Source organism: Rosa rugosa, chromosome 2 (genome assembly GCF_958449725.1).
Source record: "Rosa rugosa chromosome 2, drRosRugo1.1, whole genome shotgun sequence".
In the NCBI taxonomy this organism is placed as follows: domain Eukaryota; kingdom Viridiplantae; phylum Streptophyta; class Magnoliopsida; order Rosales; family Rosaceae; genus Rosa; species Rosa rugosa.
Genome location: NC_084821.1, coordinates 54,891,842 through 54,912,752, shown reverse-complemented (window position 1 = coordinate 54,912,752; position 20,911 = coordinate 54,891,842). Strand labels below are relative to the sequence as shown.

Sequence of the window (20,911 nt, the reverse complement as noted above, 5' to 3'; positions counted from 1 at the left end):
TTATTCACGTACTGAAACAAGAACAAAATTCATTTAGGGTAAGAAACTGATCGAGTATATTTGAACTCTTTGCTCTACACACAACAACTTAACAACAAAATGTCATAATTCGACTATAAAAGATTAAAAACAAACAAGATTACAAGAAAAAAACAGGACCAGAGACACAACAATGTACCCATTATTACTATGGAGGGTTTGGTCAAGCGCCCTCTTCTTTTTGAAAAATACAACACAACCCAAAACAAGGTTAAATCTTTGAAAAAACAGATCAAGCACATTCAAATTGCCATTGATGGATGGATCACATCCTACTCCATTCCAAGCTTTTTCCTGATATCCACAACAATGTCAAAGACCTTATCCTGGTCTGGAAGGGACTTGGACACACTCTCCTTCTCCAAACACCTTTTAACCCAAGCAATGAACTTTGGGCACTCTGGCTCTATGCTGAAGTTACCAAATTTCTCATACACAGAGAACCAGGAATAGAAAGGAACGAGTGTCACATCCACGAATCCGAGGGTCTCGCCCCCAAAGAATGACTTGTCTCCAAGCTCCACTTCTAGCAGCTTAATGCAGTCAATGAATTCCTTCTGTGCGGCCTCCTGTTCTTCTCCTTTAGTTGTCCATACCTTCCTCCCCAAATCATATATCTGCATTTCAATTACCAAAAGTTTCAGAAACTCTAAAGTACATTTGACAATGTTTTGTTAGTTTTCCACAACAGAACTAAATTGATTCTCATCTTTTCAACCATTTCATATCATAATATAGATGAGGGACAACAGCAAACATGTGACATATACCAAATGAAACAGAAGTTAGCGAAGTTACCTTCTTGTCCACGAAGTCGGCCCAGAACTTTGCTTGCGATCTAAGGTAAGGATCAAAGGGCAAGAGTGGAGCCTTATCGTTCCAAACCTCGTCAATGTACTGAAGCGCAATAAGGGACTCGCAGACCGCTTTGCCATTGTGAATGAGAACCGGGATCTTCTTGTGAACCGGATTCGACTGCAGCAAGAGTGGGCTCTTGTTCTTCAGGTCCTGATCCTTGTACTCGTATTTGATGCCTTTCTCGGCCAGAGCGATCCTCAGCCTCATCCCAAAAGGGCTGGCCCAGAAATCCAACAACACAACCTCATCCGCCATCGAAGTCTTTGAAGATATTGGTATGATAAGCGAAATTGCAAGGGTAAGAGTTCTGAAACGTAGCTATAGCTTATGGGCAATTGTATCTGTGTGGCTGGGAGTATTTATGGGCAAAAATTCAAAGCAAAAGATCTCGTTAGTCAATGTATCTATAGTGAAGAATAGGTAGGAGATGGAGTTACTTGGTCCAAATATTCGAGATTGTTCGAATGATATGCCAGTACGTCACTGCTTATGCTCCGAATTGATAGCTTTCTACTTTGCATGGCTTTGTCGTCTGATTCTACTCATTCTACCTAGTCTTTTATCTCTAATGTAAATCATAATTCTTGGACAAAAAGGTAGGACAAGGTCTATTAATTTTTAATTTCATGCACATTCATGGCAGATAGCCAGAGAATATGTAATATTCAATAAAATGAATCATTACGTACATTTTCATGAAAAAAGCTATGGAGAAAAAAATCAAGTACTCTACTAGTGTGCTTAATTAATCGTTTTATCATATACCAAAGGTTCATGCACCTTGTTGTTTTTTCTTCCTTGTAGCAAAGGACATCGCGGTGGGATCAATTGCAGTCGAGGCCTTTGAATTGGATTCAATACTTTTGGTCGGTGGCTTAGCGTTGAGAAATCTATTGCTTGTTTTTTACACGAGCAAGGAAGAGTACAAGACTGTCTTATATTTTTCTCAATCTATTCTTTTTATTTTAATTATTTTAAACAACAGATCGCACTGTAAACTGTTTTTTACACGAGCAAGGAAGAGTACAAGACTGTCTTATATTTTTCTCAATCTATTCTTTTTATTTTATTTATTTTAAACAACAGAAAAACAGTTTACAGTGCGATCTGTTGTTTAAAATAAATAAAATAAAAAGAATAAAGGAAATGGGTAATGGTGCATATTAATTTTAGTTTACCCCTGAGGTTTGGATAGGGATGGCAATGGAGAGGGTAGGGTAAGGGGATTAAATTACCATCCCCATACCCGACTTCATTCTCCATCCCCGTACCCTCCCCAATCCCGGTAATAAGATACTGGGGATTCCCTGTCCCCGTCCCCATTGGGGATTAGGTCCCCGTACCCGCCCAAATCCCCGTTAACAATATTACTAATTTATTATATAAAAATTTATACAAATAATTATGGATTGTAAAATATGAAGTTAAAATCAAACATTAAAATAAAATAAATTTCTTATTTCAATCAAGGAAAATTAACATGTTGATAAAGGACCCGATCAAAAAAAAAAAACATGTTGATAAAGATCTTTTATTAAAAAAATCTTCCTTTTTTTGAACATATTTATTAATAGAATTTAAATATTGACAAAAAGATGAAGTTTATATAAATATTTATTTATAAATAATATCAAAAATATATATAATAAATAAAATCTATATATATATATATATATATATATATATGTATTTCAGATAATTCTTATTGGGTGGGTATGGGGATGGGGATAAAAATACCATCTCCGCCCCGTACCCGATTTCAGAATTCGAATATTGGGGATCCCCATCCCCGTTACCCGATTCCCCTGAATTTCTCCCCGTTAGGGTCGAATACCCTATGGGTACCCTACCCGATGAGGATTTTTGCCATCCCTAGGTTTGGGGGTGTCATCATGTCACCCCCTCTATTCTCAATTTTGAATTTTTACCCCCAAACTTTCCAATTTTAATCAGCCGTGTCCAATTTCTCCTATTCCGTCCAAATTGGACGTTAACTCTGACGATCGGACCCACTTTGAGGGCTAAAATGGTCATTTCAAGACAAAAAAAAAAAACAAATTTTTTCGTTTTTTTCCTATTTCTTCGTTTTTTTATTATTTTTTTTTATTTTGTCTTCAACCTATACACCACAAGTTATAATAGGTTTATAAAAACAAAAAGATATTCTAGGTTGTTGAAAGCCGCTCGCTGGTCTACGATATTTGTGATATATCTCCGATAAAGTGAAGAATTTTAGGATATATCCCCAATAAAGTGAAGAAATATCTGTAAAAAATGATTTTACACTTGATCTGTAAAAAACGATTTTACACTTTATCTGTAAAAAATGATTTTACACAGATATTTCTTCACTTTTGTTTGGCTCCAATTTTGCTGCAGCTGGTCAACAGTCTCTTTTCTGCGCGGGCGTGCCAGCACCGTTCGGGTGCGGTCGTCGGGGGTGTCCCTTGACCTGACTTCTTTCAAGCAATTGTGGACGAGGAGAGCACCAACCTCGTCGTGGGATTCTTTGTGCCTCGTGGCGAGGACTTTTGCTGTGCTTCTTGAAAATCACAATCGATACTCGATGTTGTAGATCGAACAGAGCGAGAACCACTGGGAAGTGAGGAGAACTTGCTAAAGCGTGACTTTAGCTTGGCTGGGTTGCTAGGGCGTTACCCTTGCTTGGCTGGTTTTGTAACCGTTGTGGTCGTGGCACTACCGTCGGCTCCCGAGGAGACTAGGACCGAAGCACGTTGACAGAGGGTTTGGTGGCACTGAAAGTCGGCTTCTGAGAAGACTAGGACTAGGAGTGTGATCACCGGTAAGAGAAAGAGAATGAGAGGAGTTGCTCTTAGAGAGGTTTGCTCTAGAGAGAACTTAGATCATCTTAGAGATGTTGTTGTTGAATGTGAATGTGTGTTTTAGAATGAGAGGAGAAGGTGTTTATATAGGGAAGAAAAAGAAGTGTGAAATGATGAGTGGAAGAAAAATAATGAAAGTAGATCTAAGTTCACTTGTAAAATATGGAAAAGATAGAGAAAAGATGAAATGAAAGCAAAGCATGAAGGTGCAGCAACATAGAAGTGGTGATGATCTATTAAAGAGATTGTAGAAGAAAAATATATCCAAGGAAAAAGAGAAAAGCATCTAGCTTTCTTCATGTGGGTAGGAAACATGAACATGTGAATATTGAGCTGGTTTTAGGTCAGTTTCTGCCCCTTTATTCCTTCAATTATTTCTCCAACAAGACTTCATTATATGCCTTCGACTTCTTCATATGAAATGTTCCACTATGAGTGTAGATCATCCTGACAAATTTTCAGATTTTTATTCCATGTGGTTGGGCCGAAAATGCTGCTGGACCTCTTACAGGTCCAGTTTTCCAGTTTTGCTTCTGTAGAAAATTGGGCTGATTGTTTGAAGGCCTTCCACTCAAACAAAGCTCTGGCACTCTTCATAAGAAATGATCCTTGGGCTGTCTAGAATGGATCTGCAGAGTTTCAGCTAATTTCAAGTTCATTTGGTCAGTCTGCCGCCCCTCCTTCCTTGTTTAGCTCGGTTTCTCCTAGCCGAAGTAGGAAAATGTGCTAAAGTTGACTTTTCATGTTTCCATGCTTCCATGCTTTCATAGTAGGCTTTATTTAGCCTCTAAATATATATTTCGAACTTGTCGACAATATATAGCTTGAGCCACTGACATTGGCTCAATTTCTCCAAGACACGCCTTGTCAGGCCAAAATGCTTATTTTGGGTCCAAACAACTTTATTGGGGATATATCCTAAAATTCTTCACTTTATCGGAGATATATCACAAATATCGTAGACCAGCGAGCGACTTTCAACCACCTAGAGTATGTTTTTGTTTTTATAAACCTATTATAACTTGTGGTGTATAGGTTGAAGACAAAATAAAAAAAAACGAAGAAACAGAAAAAAAGAAAAGAAAAGATTTTTTTGTTTTTTGTTTTTTTTTGTCTGGAAATGACAATTTTAGCCCTCAAAGTGGGTCTGATCGTCAGAGTTAAAGTCTAATTTGGACGGAATAGGAGAAATTGGACACGGCTGATTGAAATTGCCAAGTTTGGGGGGTAAAAATTCAAAATTGAGAATAGAGGGGGTGACATAATGACACCCCCAAACCTCAGGGGGGTAAACTGAAATTAATCCAAAAACATTCAATATTGTTTTTAGTAAGAGTTTGGGGCATTGGAAAGCTTATATCCATAGAACATCTAGTGTAACAAGCAAGGTAATGAATAAATAGAAGTTAATTAATATCATTCTAATTGCCATTACAAAAGTAATTAATATTTTTCGTCATTAAAATATGTTTTTAGCAACAAAACCACTCATGGCCAGCATGGTTAGTAAAAAACGGGACGTGTATAATTCGGCAAAATAACGTACGTGTATTATTCGGTTTACCTTATCTAATGATGCAGTCAAATATTCAGTAAAAAAAACGTAATACGGCAAATTTTTAATTCAAAACTTGTATAATTCGGCATGTAGTAAAAAATACGGGTTGAAAAATACAGACATATAAAACACTATTTTTGTAATAAATATACTGTCAACACTTGGTTTTACTTTAAATCATTTCTGATGTAACAAAACATGAAGAAAATGATATGACACCAAAGTATAATGTAATCAGGCACTTGAATTAGAATACGCCATATTGAAGTTTTTTTCTTCCAATTATAAACATATCGAAGTTTTATACGCGTTTTAACTAACTATTTGCTTTTAGTTTTTGTTGATATCACCTATACCACATACCGCCAAGTATAAGCAATGACCTCATAGGTGGGCCCCACAACATGGCTAGCCCCGCCTATGGCCTGCATCCGGTAAACCGACACCCGAGCTACCCTGCCATGGTGGAGGTCGGCCGGTACCTCGTAGGGAGGCCACCCTCCCATGATCTCTAAGAGGCTTCAAGAGAAGTAAATATGTGTATTATTGTCCCACATCGGAAATATAGAATAGGATGGGACTTCCTTTAGCTATAAGAGGAAGTCCTCCCCTTCATGGAAAGGGATGGGATCATGATCCCCACACTTGTATTATTACAAAGGCTACTTGGCCTCAATACTAGTGGAATCTCTAAGTGGACGTAGCCTTGCCTCAAGGGCAAGGTGAACCACTATACATGCTTGTGTCTCTCTCTCTCTCCATCATGCTTCTTACTTTAGGTCCCGTATTCTCACACATAAACAGTTTTTTTTTTTTTAAATTTCCAAGTATTTTTACTCCGTATAAGACGGATACTCCTATAAAACATGTTTAAAAAGATTGAACTCAATAATACCCGAAAAAAAACACCGAGTCTACAATTTCAATACGCCGTACTGAAGTTTTTTCAATTATACGCTACTGAAGTTTTTGTACGTATATTATACACGTTTTAACTAACTATGATAGCCAGCAATGCAAGCGAAGCCTTTTTTTTTTTTGAAAAAAAGAAGAAGTTGAAATTCATTATATCAACAGCCAAAAGGCTATAGTCTACAAAGCTTACATAAGAAAGCCAAAGCAATAGACAACCTTATCTAAGCTAAAACAAACCAGCAAAATTTCTGGGACGCTCACTATTTAGCAAGCCTATACAAGAATGACCAAACCTCGCCTTCTACAGAAAATAAATCATTCAACTAGCCCTCACCTGCCAAGCACGCAATTGTGGTACAGCCAAGAGACTAGAAACGTCGTCGAAGACTTATAGAAGTTCAACCAGACTCACATAGGCTTAAAAAAGACTAGAAAGAAAAACTAATAAATATACTAGCTCCTTCCCTTTCGAGTTGGAGCTTGAAGCAGTATCAGCCTTTTCGAGCTTTGGCCATGGTTGTTTCTTGGTTGCCATTTTCTTCTCAGTACCATTATCAACCTTTGCTACCTTTTTTTTTTTTTTCTCCATAAGCCAGCTTGTTCTTGCTACCAGCAGGCCTGCCTCGTTTCCTTTTCAACTGACCATTATTGTCCTCATTTTGCACCACTAGCACCAGCCTCAAGTTCTCCGGTTCCAAATTCAAATTTCCTTTCCCCACTGCGAGGCTCAGCTTCAGCTTCTTAGGAGAAATAGAGACACCCTCCTCCTCCCTACCTCACCGCTTACCTGCTAGCCCTCCAGAATCATCACTATCTCTAGCAGCTCACGAATAGCTGTCTGACGGCGTGGTTGCTGCAACATGGCTGCCAGATTATGAAGCAGGCGCTCTGGCATTTGGTTTGGAATAGAAACCCTAGCCCTACTACCTGTGTTAAACCTAATGCTAGTTGCCATACCAAATGCAGTCGCTGAGGCACTTGCTAGTTGCAACGCCATCGCAGATGCTACATCCTCTGTCAAAGTGCCCAGAATAGTGCGCTCTGCCTCAGTATCATCTTCATCCAATGTCGGACCCGAGCATGGGAGTCCTACATGAGTGACAAATCCACAAGTAGCACATCGACCAAACAACTTATCATACCTGAATTTGCAGAGGAATTCAACCGACTTTTACCCAATTCCAACGTTTGAATGACAAAGGACGGTTGAACGGGATCTCAACTCTAATCCGGAGCTTTCCAACCCGTTTGCCAGGTTTGTCATTCTCTTGGAAGTCCCCAAGAGTATAGCCAATCATAGTCATCACCCCTTCAGACTAGAAGGTCTGGTGGGATGTCTTGCAGCATGATCCAATAAGAGAACGAGGTGAATGGTATAGTCTCGATATCAGTGACGTACGTTGTCATAGTAGGCTAGGGCTACTGGCGCATGATTGTAACCCCATGGGGCTTCCTTCCAGATTCGATCATAGTCAGAGAAGGATTCGCTGCCCTTCAGCCTTCTCCACTTGTAGTGATCCATTCACTCTCCAAGCATTGCGAAACATCCCAAGGAAATATCTGACCTTGTACTCTCCAGCGGTGAGAAGCTTTCCCACCAAGAAAACATCTGCCTGGCGGAGACCTTAATTTCCCCTGTGTAGGTCTAGGGATGGCAATGGGGCGGGTTGGGGATGGGGATCACAATACCATCCCCATCCCCAGGGTCATTCTCTACCCTCATCCCCGCCCCAATCCCCAATAAAAATATATTGGGGATTCCCCGTCCCCATCCCCATTGGGGACTAAGTCTCCAAACCCGCCCCAAATCCCCAATAAGAATTTAATAAATAAAATAATTTTTTCTCATATTGCCTTTTTTTAAATCAAAATCTACAACAAATAAATTTAAAATATAATTAAATTCATAAATCATAATTCAATGAGTGCAAAAGTCAAAACATCATTAAAATAAAAGTGTAGATATTAAAGTAAAGTAATAAATGTATATATTTGCGATTTATATTATAAACAATAAATTAAAATATATATAAGTTAAATATATGTATATATTATTGGGGCGGGTTTGGGGATGGAGATCACAATATCATCCCCGCCCCATCCCCAATCTTAGATAGTGGGGATTGGGGATCCCCATCCCCATTCCCCATTTGTCCCCGAATTCTCCCCCCATTAGAGGCGGGTATCCAATGGAGCTCCGCCCAGCTGGGGATTTTTGCCATCCCTATGTAGGTCGTAGATCAACTTGCTTTTTTCCCTCAGCGATTGCAAGGGAGGAAGTAAGATGAGCAGCCATGGCATCAACAGAACTCATCTTTAAAAAATTGCACAGAAAAGCCCTAACCCTAACCCTAGGTCAGAGAGAAAGAGATAGGCGGCTCTTCTAACTTGACTCACTTTGTTTCCGAATTTATGCAAGAGAAGCCATTGATAAGATACTTAAAGTTGTGAATATTTTTTATAAGGGGAGTGAAATCCATACTACCTAATTTGTAATCCACACTCTCTCTTTCCTTTTTTTGTTAAAATTGTCATAAAAAGACAAAATTTAAGTTAATAAAAAGAGAGTTCTATTAGGACCTCCAAATCTGCTCACTTGACCTCACTCTATTATGAATTATTAAATAAAATATATAACCTACTATAAAATGACTATTAAGGACAATAATTATACCAAAATATATTATATTTATTTTATGTAGACTTTCCAATTCAATAATATTAGTTTGTATTTCTTATTATTTTCCTTATCTATTTTCATTTTCCAATTTCACTACATACTCATTAAAACATTCATATATATTAATAAGAATTAAAAATATGATTACGATCATGTGACATAAAAATGTATGATATATGTTGAACGCATATTGGTGAGGGAAAACAAAATAAATCCTCTTATGATTTAGGACCTAAATCATAGTCAATCTATTATATTTGCAAAAAATAAAAACTAAAAATATTTAAATAATTAATCATGCGGTACAAAAAATATAGAAAAAAAATAAACATTAAAAACAAATGATTTTTTTTTTTACAATAAAAACAAAAGATTTCCTTTTTTTTTTGCACAGATAAAATAGAAAAAAAAAAACAGAATAGTTCATGGTATTTTCTTATTGATTAGACATTAATTTTTGAAACTCAATTTTGATTAAGAAATGTATATTTAGTTAAGATTTATAGAGTGATTAACAATCATTGAAATGACTAAATTTTTTATTTTAAAGATAATAATTTGTTTGCAAATTATATGAGTGAGGTTATTTGAGGAAGTTTAGTGAGGTTTAGTGAGTAAATTTAGTCTTTGAAAATTTGATAAGAGGTGTAGAAAGCATAGAGGTCAAGTGAGTAAATTTGAAGGTTTCAATAGAAAGAGTGTGGATTGTAAAATGAGGAGTGTGGATTTCACTCCCCTTTTTTTAATTGCGATAGTCATTCCATCTATTTCGTCGAGATAAACAAGTTGTATTTTATCATAATTCATTCCGACCAACAAATAAAGTGCTTATTGATCTTAATAATATTTTAGAGTATTTTCCATAGACTTTTATTATGAGGGTAGTGTAATTTAGAGAATAACTAGCTAGGGATATAGTAAAGAACAATTGATTTTGAACCATAGATATATATTTTTCACATTCAACCAACAAACCAATTATAATTATAAAATGGCAGTTCAAGAAAGCACGTCTCTGGTTCGAAGTTCGTATTTCGTGAACAGATTTGGAAAAGGAAAGGGTATAGGGACATCATTGAAAGCTCAGCTCCCACATGGAGTAAGTTGCAAATGATACCAAAACATATAGGTAGTTGACGTAACAGGATTCTTAATAATAACAATATATATATAATGATCGACGGGTAATATTCCACTACCCTTTATTTGTAAACATGAAGAACCCGAAATAAGACAGTAAGGATCATTACTCTTGTCTACTGTTCCTCATCTTCACAACATAGTCATAGAGCTGATCCGGACTTGGAACAGACTCGGAGACACTTTCCATCTGGAAACACCTCTTAACCCAAGGAGGGATCTTAGGGCACTCTGCCTCTAAACTGAAGGTACCAAATTTGTCGTGGACAGAAAACCAGGAAGCGAAAGGAAGAAGTGCCAAATCCACAAGTCCAAGAGTCTCACCCCCAAAAAAAGGCTTATCGCCAAGCTCTCCTTCTAACAACCTGAGACAATCAAACAAGTCCTTCTTTACTACTTCCATTTCTTCTCCTTTGGCGCCTGACCATAACTTCCTCGCAAAACTAGAGATCTGCATTTCCCAAAGTCTCAGAAAAATTATTGAACTTTAATAGGAGGTCATGAGAGATTTTTTACCTACTCAAGTTCCTGATCCTCTGTTTTTCAAAACTCCATTGATTAACGTAATTAATTTGAGTTTTATCACAACTCTCACACTTCATGACATCAGAGCAAAATATAATCTCAATGGATCCATTTGATTAGTTATATCCAAAACCTGGTCGTTTCATGTTTACATGTAAATGATGTAATATGTGTCTCAAGAAAAACACTATATCCTCATAATAAATATTTGTAGTATTAAAACTTAACCATGCACACCACAAAAAGAGCATTCGTAATGGTATTCCCTAGTTTTTCAACAAACTTACTGAAAAAATAGCTAAATGTTAAATTAAAAGCTATTTAAAAAATATTACTTCAACGGTACTCAATAATCTAGGGAACCATGAATATACAACCCACCAGTTATGTAAAGCTTTAGGAGTTTCTAAGAGTCACACTCTCTCATCAGATTTAGAAGCTTCTAGCTATTTCCCTATTTTATGAGCGTAGTAGTTAGTGTGGATATAACATTTTTAATTTTAGGTTTTCCCTAATTTTGTCTAAAGAGCTCAAATGATATTTAAATATGGAACCCATTATTGATGTTTTAAACCCAAAATTTGATATGCATAAATAGAAAATCCCAAAAATATCAAAAACTTAAACAGAGAGTACCCTATTACTTCCCTCATTTTATTTTCAACCACTTTTTTTTTTTTTGGTCAAATAGTTTCAACTACTAGTTGCAACCATGATATTAGTGTCACCTCAAACATATTGAAACAGAAAGTAGTAAAATTACCTTCTTGTCAACATAGTCAGCCCAGAACTTAGCTTGGGATCTGAGGTACGGATCCGAAGGGAATAGCGGAGCCTTATCGTTCCAAACCTCGTCAATGTACTGGAGCGCAACGACAGACTCACAGATTGGTTTGCCATTGTGAATGAGAACCGGGACCTTCTTGTGAACCGGGTTTGACTGTAACAAAAGTGGACTCTTGTTGTTCAGCTCTTCTTCCTTGCGCTCATACTCTATCCCTTTCAAAGCCAGAGCGATCCTCAGCCTCATCGCATATGGGCTGATCCAGTAGTCTAGCAACACAACCTCATCCGCCATTGAAGTCTTTCAAGATTGTGATGGAAGCAGAGAAAAGTAAGACTTGTAGTTATAGTACGTTTTCTTGTTTTCTGTCGATATATTCAAGATTGTACCAATTACATGCCTCTGCAGAACTTAATAGAAATTATTTTTGTGGGAGATAGCTTAAGACCTCGTCCATTTGACGTTTCATTCAAGGGAGATAGCTTGTGGATTTTTGTGCATGCACTAGTTCTGGCCGGCGATGACCTCAATTTTGTCCCCGTTTTAATTGTCACATTCTAATGTCCGTCTCATCCCATAAGGATTCCAAATTCATTCCAAAACAAATTACAAAGGGATGTCATCTTCACTAAGCTAGCACCCTTATAAAGAACTCTCTAACAATAATACACTAATTGTCTAAAGACACGCTTAGTTTAGGAGCGTCAAATTGCCAATTTCCATTCTATTCATGTTCACATGCAAAAAGCCCAAATATATATGCATCTCCACCTTCGTAGCCAATTAGTAAGAAGAGATTTGATGAAGAGAATCCAATCCACGTACAAACCCCTTCTATAAATGAGTAACAACAGTATATATCGATTCGCTAAATGAGAATAATAACTATATTGCTCACTCAAAATCAAAGTTATTACTTCATAGAATGTGGAAACTACATATTACATATTCCTCTTAAAATTAAGGAAGACTTCGGACCAGAGATACGATTTATACTAATTTTATCTATTGATTGACATTGTCTTTTCTGTCATTATGAAACTAAAACTTTAGATGGTGCTTCTTTTCGAAAGAAATTCGGAGACTATCAGGTATTGATTTGCATTCTCATCCTCTACAGAACAGTTTTATTAATTGGCTTGACTCTATTCTTCCCTTACTGATTACATAATTTCTCTTCCTAAATGCCTTTACATTTGCTATAACATCTGGACCGTCAGAAATCATTTGGTTGTTAGAAACATTCAAAAAGATCCTTTACAGATTAATTGTTTATTTGCAGTTGCAAATATGATGACTCAATATAACTTCGCTAAGTAATCTAATTGTATATCAAAAGATAAAGAAATATGACACTGTGATTAGATGGAAACTTCCTCCCCAAAATTTTGTTAAGTTCAATTTTGATGGTTCTGTTTATAATAATAAAGTCGGTGCTGCTGGTTTTATTATTAGAGATGAAAATGGTAATCCTAGTGCAGGTTCTTCCAAAAAGATTGAAATTACAAATGTCTTTACTTCTGAAGCCATTGCTCTTCGAGTCGGTCTCCAAGCTGCTCTCATGCATACATGGTCATCTAAAACTGAAGGTGAAAGGTGATTCCAAAGTTCTTACAGACTGTATCAACAATTCTATAGCAACTCCATGGAGAATTAGCTAGGGACTCTTGTTCATGATATTAAACTGCTAGCAAGGAGTTTTGAAAATATCGAGTTTCGACATATTTTGAGGGAAGGAAACTTTGTGGCGGATTTTCTAGCAAACGTGGGACATTCTATAGGAATTGACAGCTGGAATGGAACCTTGCCTTTAAGTTAACTACATGCCTTTAATTTTGATTTCTATAATTTAGGTTGTGATAGAGGTTTTAGGTTGTAATCTTCTTTTGTCATGGAAAAACTGACTTTTCTCTTTATAATTATAATATTCTTTTTGTATCACAAAATAATTAATAATGGTATTAGACCAAACCAAAATGAAACATGACTATAAAGGGTCTGGCCAATTGGCTGTAATCTATACTACATTGAAGAGAAAATAGTTTGTCAGCTAAAATTGAACTTTCTATGTAGATACCTTTTATATATATTAAAATACTACGAAAACAAAATAAATTAAAAAGGATAAACAACTAAAATCATATATAACAAAAAATAACAAAAATAAAGAAAAAGATATTGATTGATTAATATAATTCGTTCATCCTTCCCCTAAAGAAAAAAAACAATTGTCATTAAAAAAATATTAACACTTTCCAATGTCAAAGATTTAGAGTAAATAAAAAAACAGTTATGCAATGTAAGAAGAACAAATTCTATTTAGGATAAGAAATCGATCAAGTATATTTGAACTCTTAGCTACATATAACAAATTAACAACAGTTTATTGTCCAAAAAGGAAAATTGTTAAAATCAAATTAAATGTCATAATTCGACTACAAAAGCAAACAAGATTACAAGTAAGAAACAGGATCAGAGGTAAAGTGCCCCATACTATGGAGGACTTGGTCAAGCGCCCCTTTCTTTTTTTGAAAAGTACAACACAACCCAAGACAAAGGTTGAAGCTATGAGAAAGCAAATAAAGCAAAATCAAAGTGTCATTGATGGATGGAGCACATCCTAGTCCACTCCAAGCATTTTCCTGATCTCCACAACAAAGTCGAAGACCTTATCCTGGTCAGGAAGGGACTTGGATACACTCTCCTTCTCTAAACACCTCTTAGCCCAAGCAATCAACTTTGGGCACTCTAGCTCTATACTGAAGTTGCCGCGTTTCTCATACACAGAGAACCATGAATATAGAGGAATTAGTGCCACATCAACAAACCCAAGGGTCTCACCCCCAAAGTAGGACTTATCTCCGAGGTCTCCTTCTAGCAATTTAATGGAATCAAGGAAGCTAAGTCCTTCTTTGCTGCCTGATGTTCTTCTCCTTTGGTTCTCCATATATTCCTCCCAAACTCATGAACCTGCAAAAACGTTTAAGCTTTAAACATTAATAAACAAACACCAAGTTACTTGACGTTAATGTCACTAACGTACTCTCGTACGTACGTAACATGATGAAATGAATGAATTACCTTGTTGTCAATGTAGCTTGCCCAAAACCTGGCTTGGGATTTTAGATAAGGATCAGCGAAAAGAAGTGGAGCTTTATCATTCCAAACATCGTCAATGTACTCAAGGGCAATGAGGGACTCGCAGACGGGGCTGCCATTGTGAATGAGAACCGGGACCTTCTTGTGGACAGGGTTCATCTGCAACAACAGGGGGCTCTTGTTCCCTAAATCCTGTTCTATATGCTCATACTGAACTTCCTTCTCAGCCAGAGCAATCCTCAGCCTCATCCCAAATACGCTGGGCCAGAAATCCAACAACGCAACCTTATCGGCCATATGACGTTGAAGATTTCAACCGATGCGACGTTACAGCTAGGCTAGGGGTTCACTAATCTAGCTTAGAATAAAGCTTTTGGTGGTGCTAGTGTCTTCTAAATGGGGTTTTTATGGGCAAAAGTTTCTGAAGGCATAGTCAATATCTCCATTTGTTCATATATATATTCTGTGTTCGTCAATTGAGTGCCATTGCGTCACTGCTCTTGGCATCAAATCTCTATTTTAAAATATAACTTTAAATAATACTTTCTTAGCTTAATGGGATTTGCTTTCCTTTAATCGGACTAGGTAAAGGAAAAGGAAATAATACAAAAGGAAGAGTAGTAAGAGAACTTTACTACTGACACCGCCACCTCATATTGAGGCAGCACTGTTCACTGCGGGGCACAATATCAGCCGCCTAATAAAAAAGGCCCTGAGAAGAGTAAAGGTATCTCCAATAATGCTCCTTCAATACATAGAAAATATAACAGAAAACTATACCAAGAGCTACTATTAGAGAGACAACAGAAAAATATTGTTGAAATTCCATTGTCAAAATGGCAGAGAGTTCTTCTTTAGAAGTACTACTTATTGGCAAAAAAACTCAAGAATAAAAAGTTAAACAACTTCGGATCCGGTTCAATTCTTTTTTTTTTTGTTTACAACCCTCGTCATTTTAAGTTTATCAACATGCCTTCTAAAACTTTTCAGTTACGTTTTCTCTTCTCATATTTAGAAGCTTCTAGTTTTGCTGTTTTATAAACATAGTTAAGAACATGTTTGGAGGGTGGAAACCTACTCTCAAATCAAATGGTGACACACTAAAAAAACAAGGGAAAATGTCCATTTACTCAAATTTGAGCAACACTAACCCCCATTTACCCAAACATCTTATAAGATTGCCCACTTATCTAACAAATTACATATTTTTTTTCTCTAATATCCAATTAAGTTATTTTTTATTAATTTTTGGGACAATTTTGCCCTCTCACCCTTTCTCACTTAGAGAGAGAGAGAGACTTCACCAGACTCCGGTCGCCGGCCGCAGGACTCCGGTCACTGGTCGCGGGACTCCGGTCACCAGCCGGCAGCCGGAATCCAGTGTCCGGTTTTATTGCCCCCCAATAAACTTTTTATTACCCCCAATAATATCCAATAAACTTTTTATTGCCTCCCAATAAACTTTATTGCCCCCTAATAAATTTTTATTGCCAATAAACTTTTTATTGCCCCTCAATAAAAATTTATTACGGGTTAATAAAAGTCTCTGGCGACCTTTTTGCGAATTTTCGGCAACCTCCAAACCGGTGACCGGAGTCTGGAGTCTAGCGTCCTATTTTATGCCCCCCAATAAACTTTATAAAAATTTATTAGGGGGTAATAAAAGTCTCCGTCAACATCTTTGGAAACCTCCGGCAACCAGTGATAGGATTCCGGCGACCGGTAACCAGAGTCCGGCGAGGTCTTCAATGACTTCTAATTATTTAAAAGACAAACTTGTCTTTTTCACATTTAAATTAGGTAAGTGGGCACATAAATCTTTTAGTGGAATAAGTGGACATTTATTGGGCCCAAATTGGATAAATGGTCAAGAGCCCAAAAAACAAGGTTCACTAAGGTCACGTCAGCATGTGCCATGTCATTGCCAACTCTTCCAAACTATGGTCACCGCTTGAGCCATTTTACTATTTAGCACCTTTTGTTTTTGCTAATACATGAAAATTCATTTAAAACCACAACTCCGACCACAGACCTTACACATGATTTGGACCCAAAACTAGGAGGTAGAAATTGACTTATTGGCTAATTGTCGGAATAGACTGATCAAACTTGTGAGTTCAAAAATATTATTGATTAAATTTGTAAGTATAGAAAATATATAGTAGTGCATGGACTAACATATATGATTAAACTTGGCTGTAATCATGCAATTTCTAGAGGAATATGGACTCAATTCAGGGCAGATTATTAACAAAGATAAGTCACAAGTGTTTGATGGTAAAAGCATTCAATATGATATCCATGGCGGGCCGGTTGCAGTTAATTAAATATGATATCTCGAGCATGCTAGTCTACAGCTTTCAAGTGTACGAATGGCCTATATCTTTAATCGGGAAGGTAGAGATTTGGTGTCGCAATTTTTTGTGGTCTGGTTCAATTGATAAAAGAGGAATTCCATTGGTGGCATGGAAGGTGTATTGTTCCCCTCATGAGGAGGGAGGTCTAGGTCTCAAGCAACTTGTTATCTTAAATCGTTCTTTTCTGTTGAAAAAAGCTTGGGAAGTTTTCTCCTCAAATTCAGTCAGTTGTGGTTTTCTTCATAATCGTTTCTTCCAAAATAGCAAGCTCAGGAGGTCCTATGCAACTTCATCTATTTGGGCAGGTATTAAGAGGTTTTGGCCTCAGGTTATTGAAACGGGTAGTTGGATTATTGGCTCGAATTCTCAAGTGTCCTTTTGGAGAGACAATTTTTTGGGGAAGCCTTTAAGCGATTTTTTTGGCATACATGGGAATACAGAAGATCACTTAAGTGGGACGGTGGCTGATTTTATTAATAATGGGTCTTAGAATTTTCCCCCACTCTTCCAATTCCATTTTCCCGCTATTGTGAGATTGTTTCACAAGTTCCTTTGCCATTAAATCCACTGGTGTCAGACAAGCTAATATGGTCAGCTTCTTCATCTGGAGAGCTTTCTGCCCGTGAAGCTTACAAATTCTTGCATCCTTCTCTTCCTTCCCTTGGTTGGAGTAAAATTATTTGGCCGAAGTATGTAGCTCCTCGCATGTCATTACTTGTTTGGAAATTGCTGCATGGTTGAGTTTTATCAGAGGATTTCTTGTAGAAACGTGGTGTCTCTATGGCTACATTTTGTGTGCTATGCCGTAAGAATGGTGAGTCTTTAAATCATATTTTTCTTCATTGCCCATTTGCTACTACAATTTGGAATTGCATGATTGAAAGCTTTGAGCTTGCCGTTGTTCCTAATTCTATCTTGGAGTTATTAAATATGGGGTTGGCTAGTCGTAGCCCTCAATTATGTGAGCTTTGGGTTGCATGCTTTTGTTCTACTCTATGGTTCATTTGGCACTCACGTAACAAAGCTAGATATGAGGGTATAGAGCCTAATGTCTCAAGGGTTCAAAGGTGTTGATTGTTGGGTGTGTAAATGCCTCTAGTTGTTTGGCATCTGGGCCCATGAATAACATGATTCAAGATCTTAGGGTTGTCGAACGATTTGGAGCTTCATGTAGGCCAAGGCGTGTTCCTCGCATTACTGAGGTTCTCTGGCATTCCCCGCCATATGGTTGGATTAAAATAAATACATATGGGGCTTGGAAGAGTACATCCAATGAAGCTGGTTATGGTGGTGTCTTTAGAGATCACAGGGGAATTGTCATAGGTGCATTCTGTTCTAACCTTGACATTCCAAGTTCGATGGATGCGGAGGTCATGGCAGTTATCAAAGCAATTGATTTAGCTTGGGTTAGAGATTGTGAGCATATCTGGTTAGAGGCTGATTCATCTCTTGTTCTTAGTTTCCTTCGTTCTCCTCATTTGGTGCCTTGGCGTCTTCGAGTTGCATGGGGTAATTGTTTGCATCAAATAACTCAAATGGAATTTCGTTCCTCACATATTTTCAGAAAAGGTAATCAAGTTGCAGATACTCTTTCTAATTTTGGTTGTTCTTCTAATGGTCTAGTTTGGTGGGACTTTGCACCACCTTTTATTTTTGATTCCTGCAATAGAGATTACTTGGATCGTCCCAATTTCCGTATTCGTTAGATGTTGTTTTCTGAAGAGGTTTGGTTTGGCCCCCCTATTTGTATTATTACTTATTTTTATTGAAATTTCATATATATATATATATGATTATTGGTACAAAGTTAATTATGCTTAAATAATCTCATCGATCAATTTCAAAATTTGTGTGAATCTAGGTCCTGGTTATCACCGCTTCACTGATCATGCACCTAACAAACGTTTTTCATCGTGCCTTTCCACTGCTATGTGACGACACATCTGTGAAAGTTCTCAATTTTAAATTCAGATCATTTCTTAGAATACTGGGATCAATTCCATTTAGTGTCCGGATTAACGTTGTGACAATTTTATTTTTCAATTTAGTTTATTAATTCAGGAAGTGATTTTCTATCCTCCCAAAATGAACTTAATCTGCAATAACCTAATACTTTCCTATCTCAAAGCTAGGTTTAGAATAAATAAAAAACGGTTATTCACTGTAACAAGAACAAAATTCATTTAGGGTGAGAAACTGATCGAGTATATTCGAACTCTTTGCTCTACACACAACAATTTGACCACAAAATGTCATTATTAGACTACAAAAGCAAACAATATTACAAGAAAAAAACAGGACCAAAGGCACAACAAAGTACCCATTACTATGGGCTTAATTGGTCAAGCGCCCCTTTATATTTTTTTGAAAAATACAACACAACCCAAAACAAGGTTGAATCTTTGAAAAAAACAGATCAAGCACAATCAAATTGCCATTGATGGATACATCACATCCTACTCCATTCCAAGCTTTTTCCTGATATCCACAAAAATGTCAAAGATCTGTTCTTGGTCTGGAAGGGACTTGGACACACTCTCCTTCTCCAAACACCTTTTAATCCAAGCATTGAACTTTGGGCACTCCAGCTCTATACTGAAGTTACCAAATTTCTCATACACAGAGAACCAGGAATAGAAAGGAACGAGTGACACGTCCACGATCCCGAGGGTCTCGCCCCCAAAGAAGGGCTTGTCTCCAAGCTCCACTTCTAGCAACTTAATGCAGTCAATGAATTCCTTCTGTGCGGCTTCGTGTTCTTCTCCTTTAGTTGTGCATGCCTTCCTCCCCAAATCATATATCTGCATTTCCATTACCAAAAGTTTCAGAAACTCTAAACTACATTTGACAATGTTTTGTTAGTTTTCCACAACAGAACTCAATTGATTCTCATCTTTTCAACCATTTCATATCACAATATAGATGAGGGACAACAACAAACATGTAACATATTCCAAATTAAACAGAAGTCAGTGAAGTTACCTTCTTGTCCACGAAGTTGGCCCAGAACTTTGCTTGGGATCTAAGGTAAGGATCAAAGGGCAAGAGTGGAGCCTTATCCTTCCAAACCTCGTCAATGTACTGAAGCGCAATAAGGGACTCGCAGACCGCTTTGCCGTTGTGAATGAGAACCGGGATCTGCTTGTAAACCGGATTCGACTGCAGCAAGAGTGGGCTCTTGTTCTCCAGGTCCTGTTCCTTTTACTCGTACTTGATGCCTTTCTCGGCCAGAGCGATCCTCAGCCTCGCCCCAAAAGGGTTGGACCAGAAATCCAACAACACAACCTCATCCGCTGTGGGAGTGGTCAAATTTTGCTGGGCCCGCAATTAAGGCAATTAACTTCGTAGTTAGTATGGCGTTAAATTTCAGTCATGAATACGGCGATTATTACGACAATAACTTCGCACAATGATTATGATTATAAGTGCGCAATGAATGACTGTCATAAATACGCAATGAATGACGGTTGTCAGTACGCAATGATTAACTGTTATTAGTGTAGCAATAATTGTCATCATAAGTGTGTAAATAAATGCAGCCATAAAAGTAGAAATAATGGCAGCTTGTTCCCCATGTAAGTCATCACCTATATAAAGGAGACTCGACGTCCAGGTAATCCATCGAATTCCAATTATTTCTATTCCACTGCTAAGAAACGTACTGACTTAGACATCGGAGGTCAAACTTCGAGTCAACTTTCCAAGGAAGCTCCTCGATCGTTCCCGATCAGTTCTCGCTCCAGTCCGCATTCATTGGTGAGTCAAAATCCTCTACGGAATTTTTCGTCACCAACAAGTGGCGCCGTCTGTGGGAAACACTTTTCCTTAAAAAGGCGGGAGCTGCACCATTAGAAATCTCATTTCTATCACTAAGGACTGGGAGTGATGGAATACAAGCTCCGAAGTGATAAAAGTCTGGGTAACGTAGACTAGAGTTCTTTCCTTTAGTAATCATATTCTGATTTTTTTCCTTTTATATTTGAAATATATTTGCGGTCAGTGTTGTTGAAATGTATGTGTAAGGCCGGTGGCCAGAGTAAATACCCAAGGCCGATGGCCAAGGAGAATAAATTGTTGTTGATCAGATTCAAAGGGAAATGGGGGCAAGTCCAT

At 37.4% G+C, this 20,911-nt stretch overlaps 2 protein-coding genes and 2 pseudogenes across 2 annotated transcripts; all 4 read right to left on the bottom strand.

Moving 5' to 3' along the window:
* LOC133732749 (probable glutathione S-transferase) lies at nt 1-1,593 on the bottom strand. The gene is made up of 2 exons (XM_062160335.1): nt 838-1,593; nt 1-656 (listed from the first exon to the last, which is right to left on the bottom strand). The coding sequence occupies exons 1-2, from the start codon at nt 1,150-1,152 to the stop codon at nt 312-314; spliced, it is 660 nt and encodes a 219-aa protein (XP_062016319.1). The 5' UTR covers nt 1,153-1,593; the 3' UTR covers nt 1-311.
* Nucleotides 1,594-10,007: 8,414 nt separating this feature from the next.
* LOC133733322 (probable glutathione S-transferase) lies at nt 10,008-11,686 on the bottom strand. The gene is made up of 2 exons (XM_062160967.1): nt 11,322-11,686; nt 10,008-10,484 (listed from the first exon to the last, which is right to left on the bottom strand). Exons 1-2 carry the CDS (start codon nt 11,634-11,636, stop codon nt 10,140-10,142), a joined length of 660 nt encoding a protein of 219 aa, XP_062016951.1. The 5' UTR covers nt 11,637-11,686; the 3' UTR covers nt 10,008-10,139.
* Nucleotides 11,687-13,723: 2,037 nt separating this feature from the next.
* Nucleotides 13,724-14,870, bottom strand: LOC133733143 (probable glutathione S-transferase; annotated as a pseudogene).
* Nucleotides 14,871-18,999: 4,129 nt separating this feature from the next.
* Nucleotides 19,000-20,911, bottom strand: LOC133731054 (probable glutathione S-transferase; annotated as a pseudogene).

What these genes read in the sequence shown, in the direction of transcription:
- LOC133732749 (XM_062160335.1), bottom strand. Translation starts at nt 1,152, where the DNA reads ATGGCGGATGAGGTTGTGTTGTTGGATTTCTGGGCCAGCCCTTTTGGG. An exon ending in CCGACTTCGTGGACAAGAAG is followed by an intron (nt 657 to 837) that starts GTAACTTCGCTA and finishes ATTGAAATGCAG; the next exon opens with ATATATGATTTGGGGAGGAA.
- LOC133733322 (XM_062160967.1), bottom strand. Translation starts at nt 11,636, where the DNA reads ATGGCGGATGAGGTTGTGTTGCTAGACTACTGGATCAGCCCATATGCG. An exon ending in CTGACTATGTTGACAAGAAG is followed by an intron (nt 10,485 to 11,321) that starts GTAATTTTACTA and finishes TGGGAAATGCAG; the next exon opens with ATCTCTAGTTTTGCGAGGAA.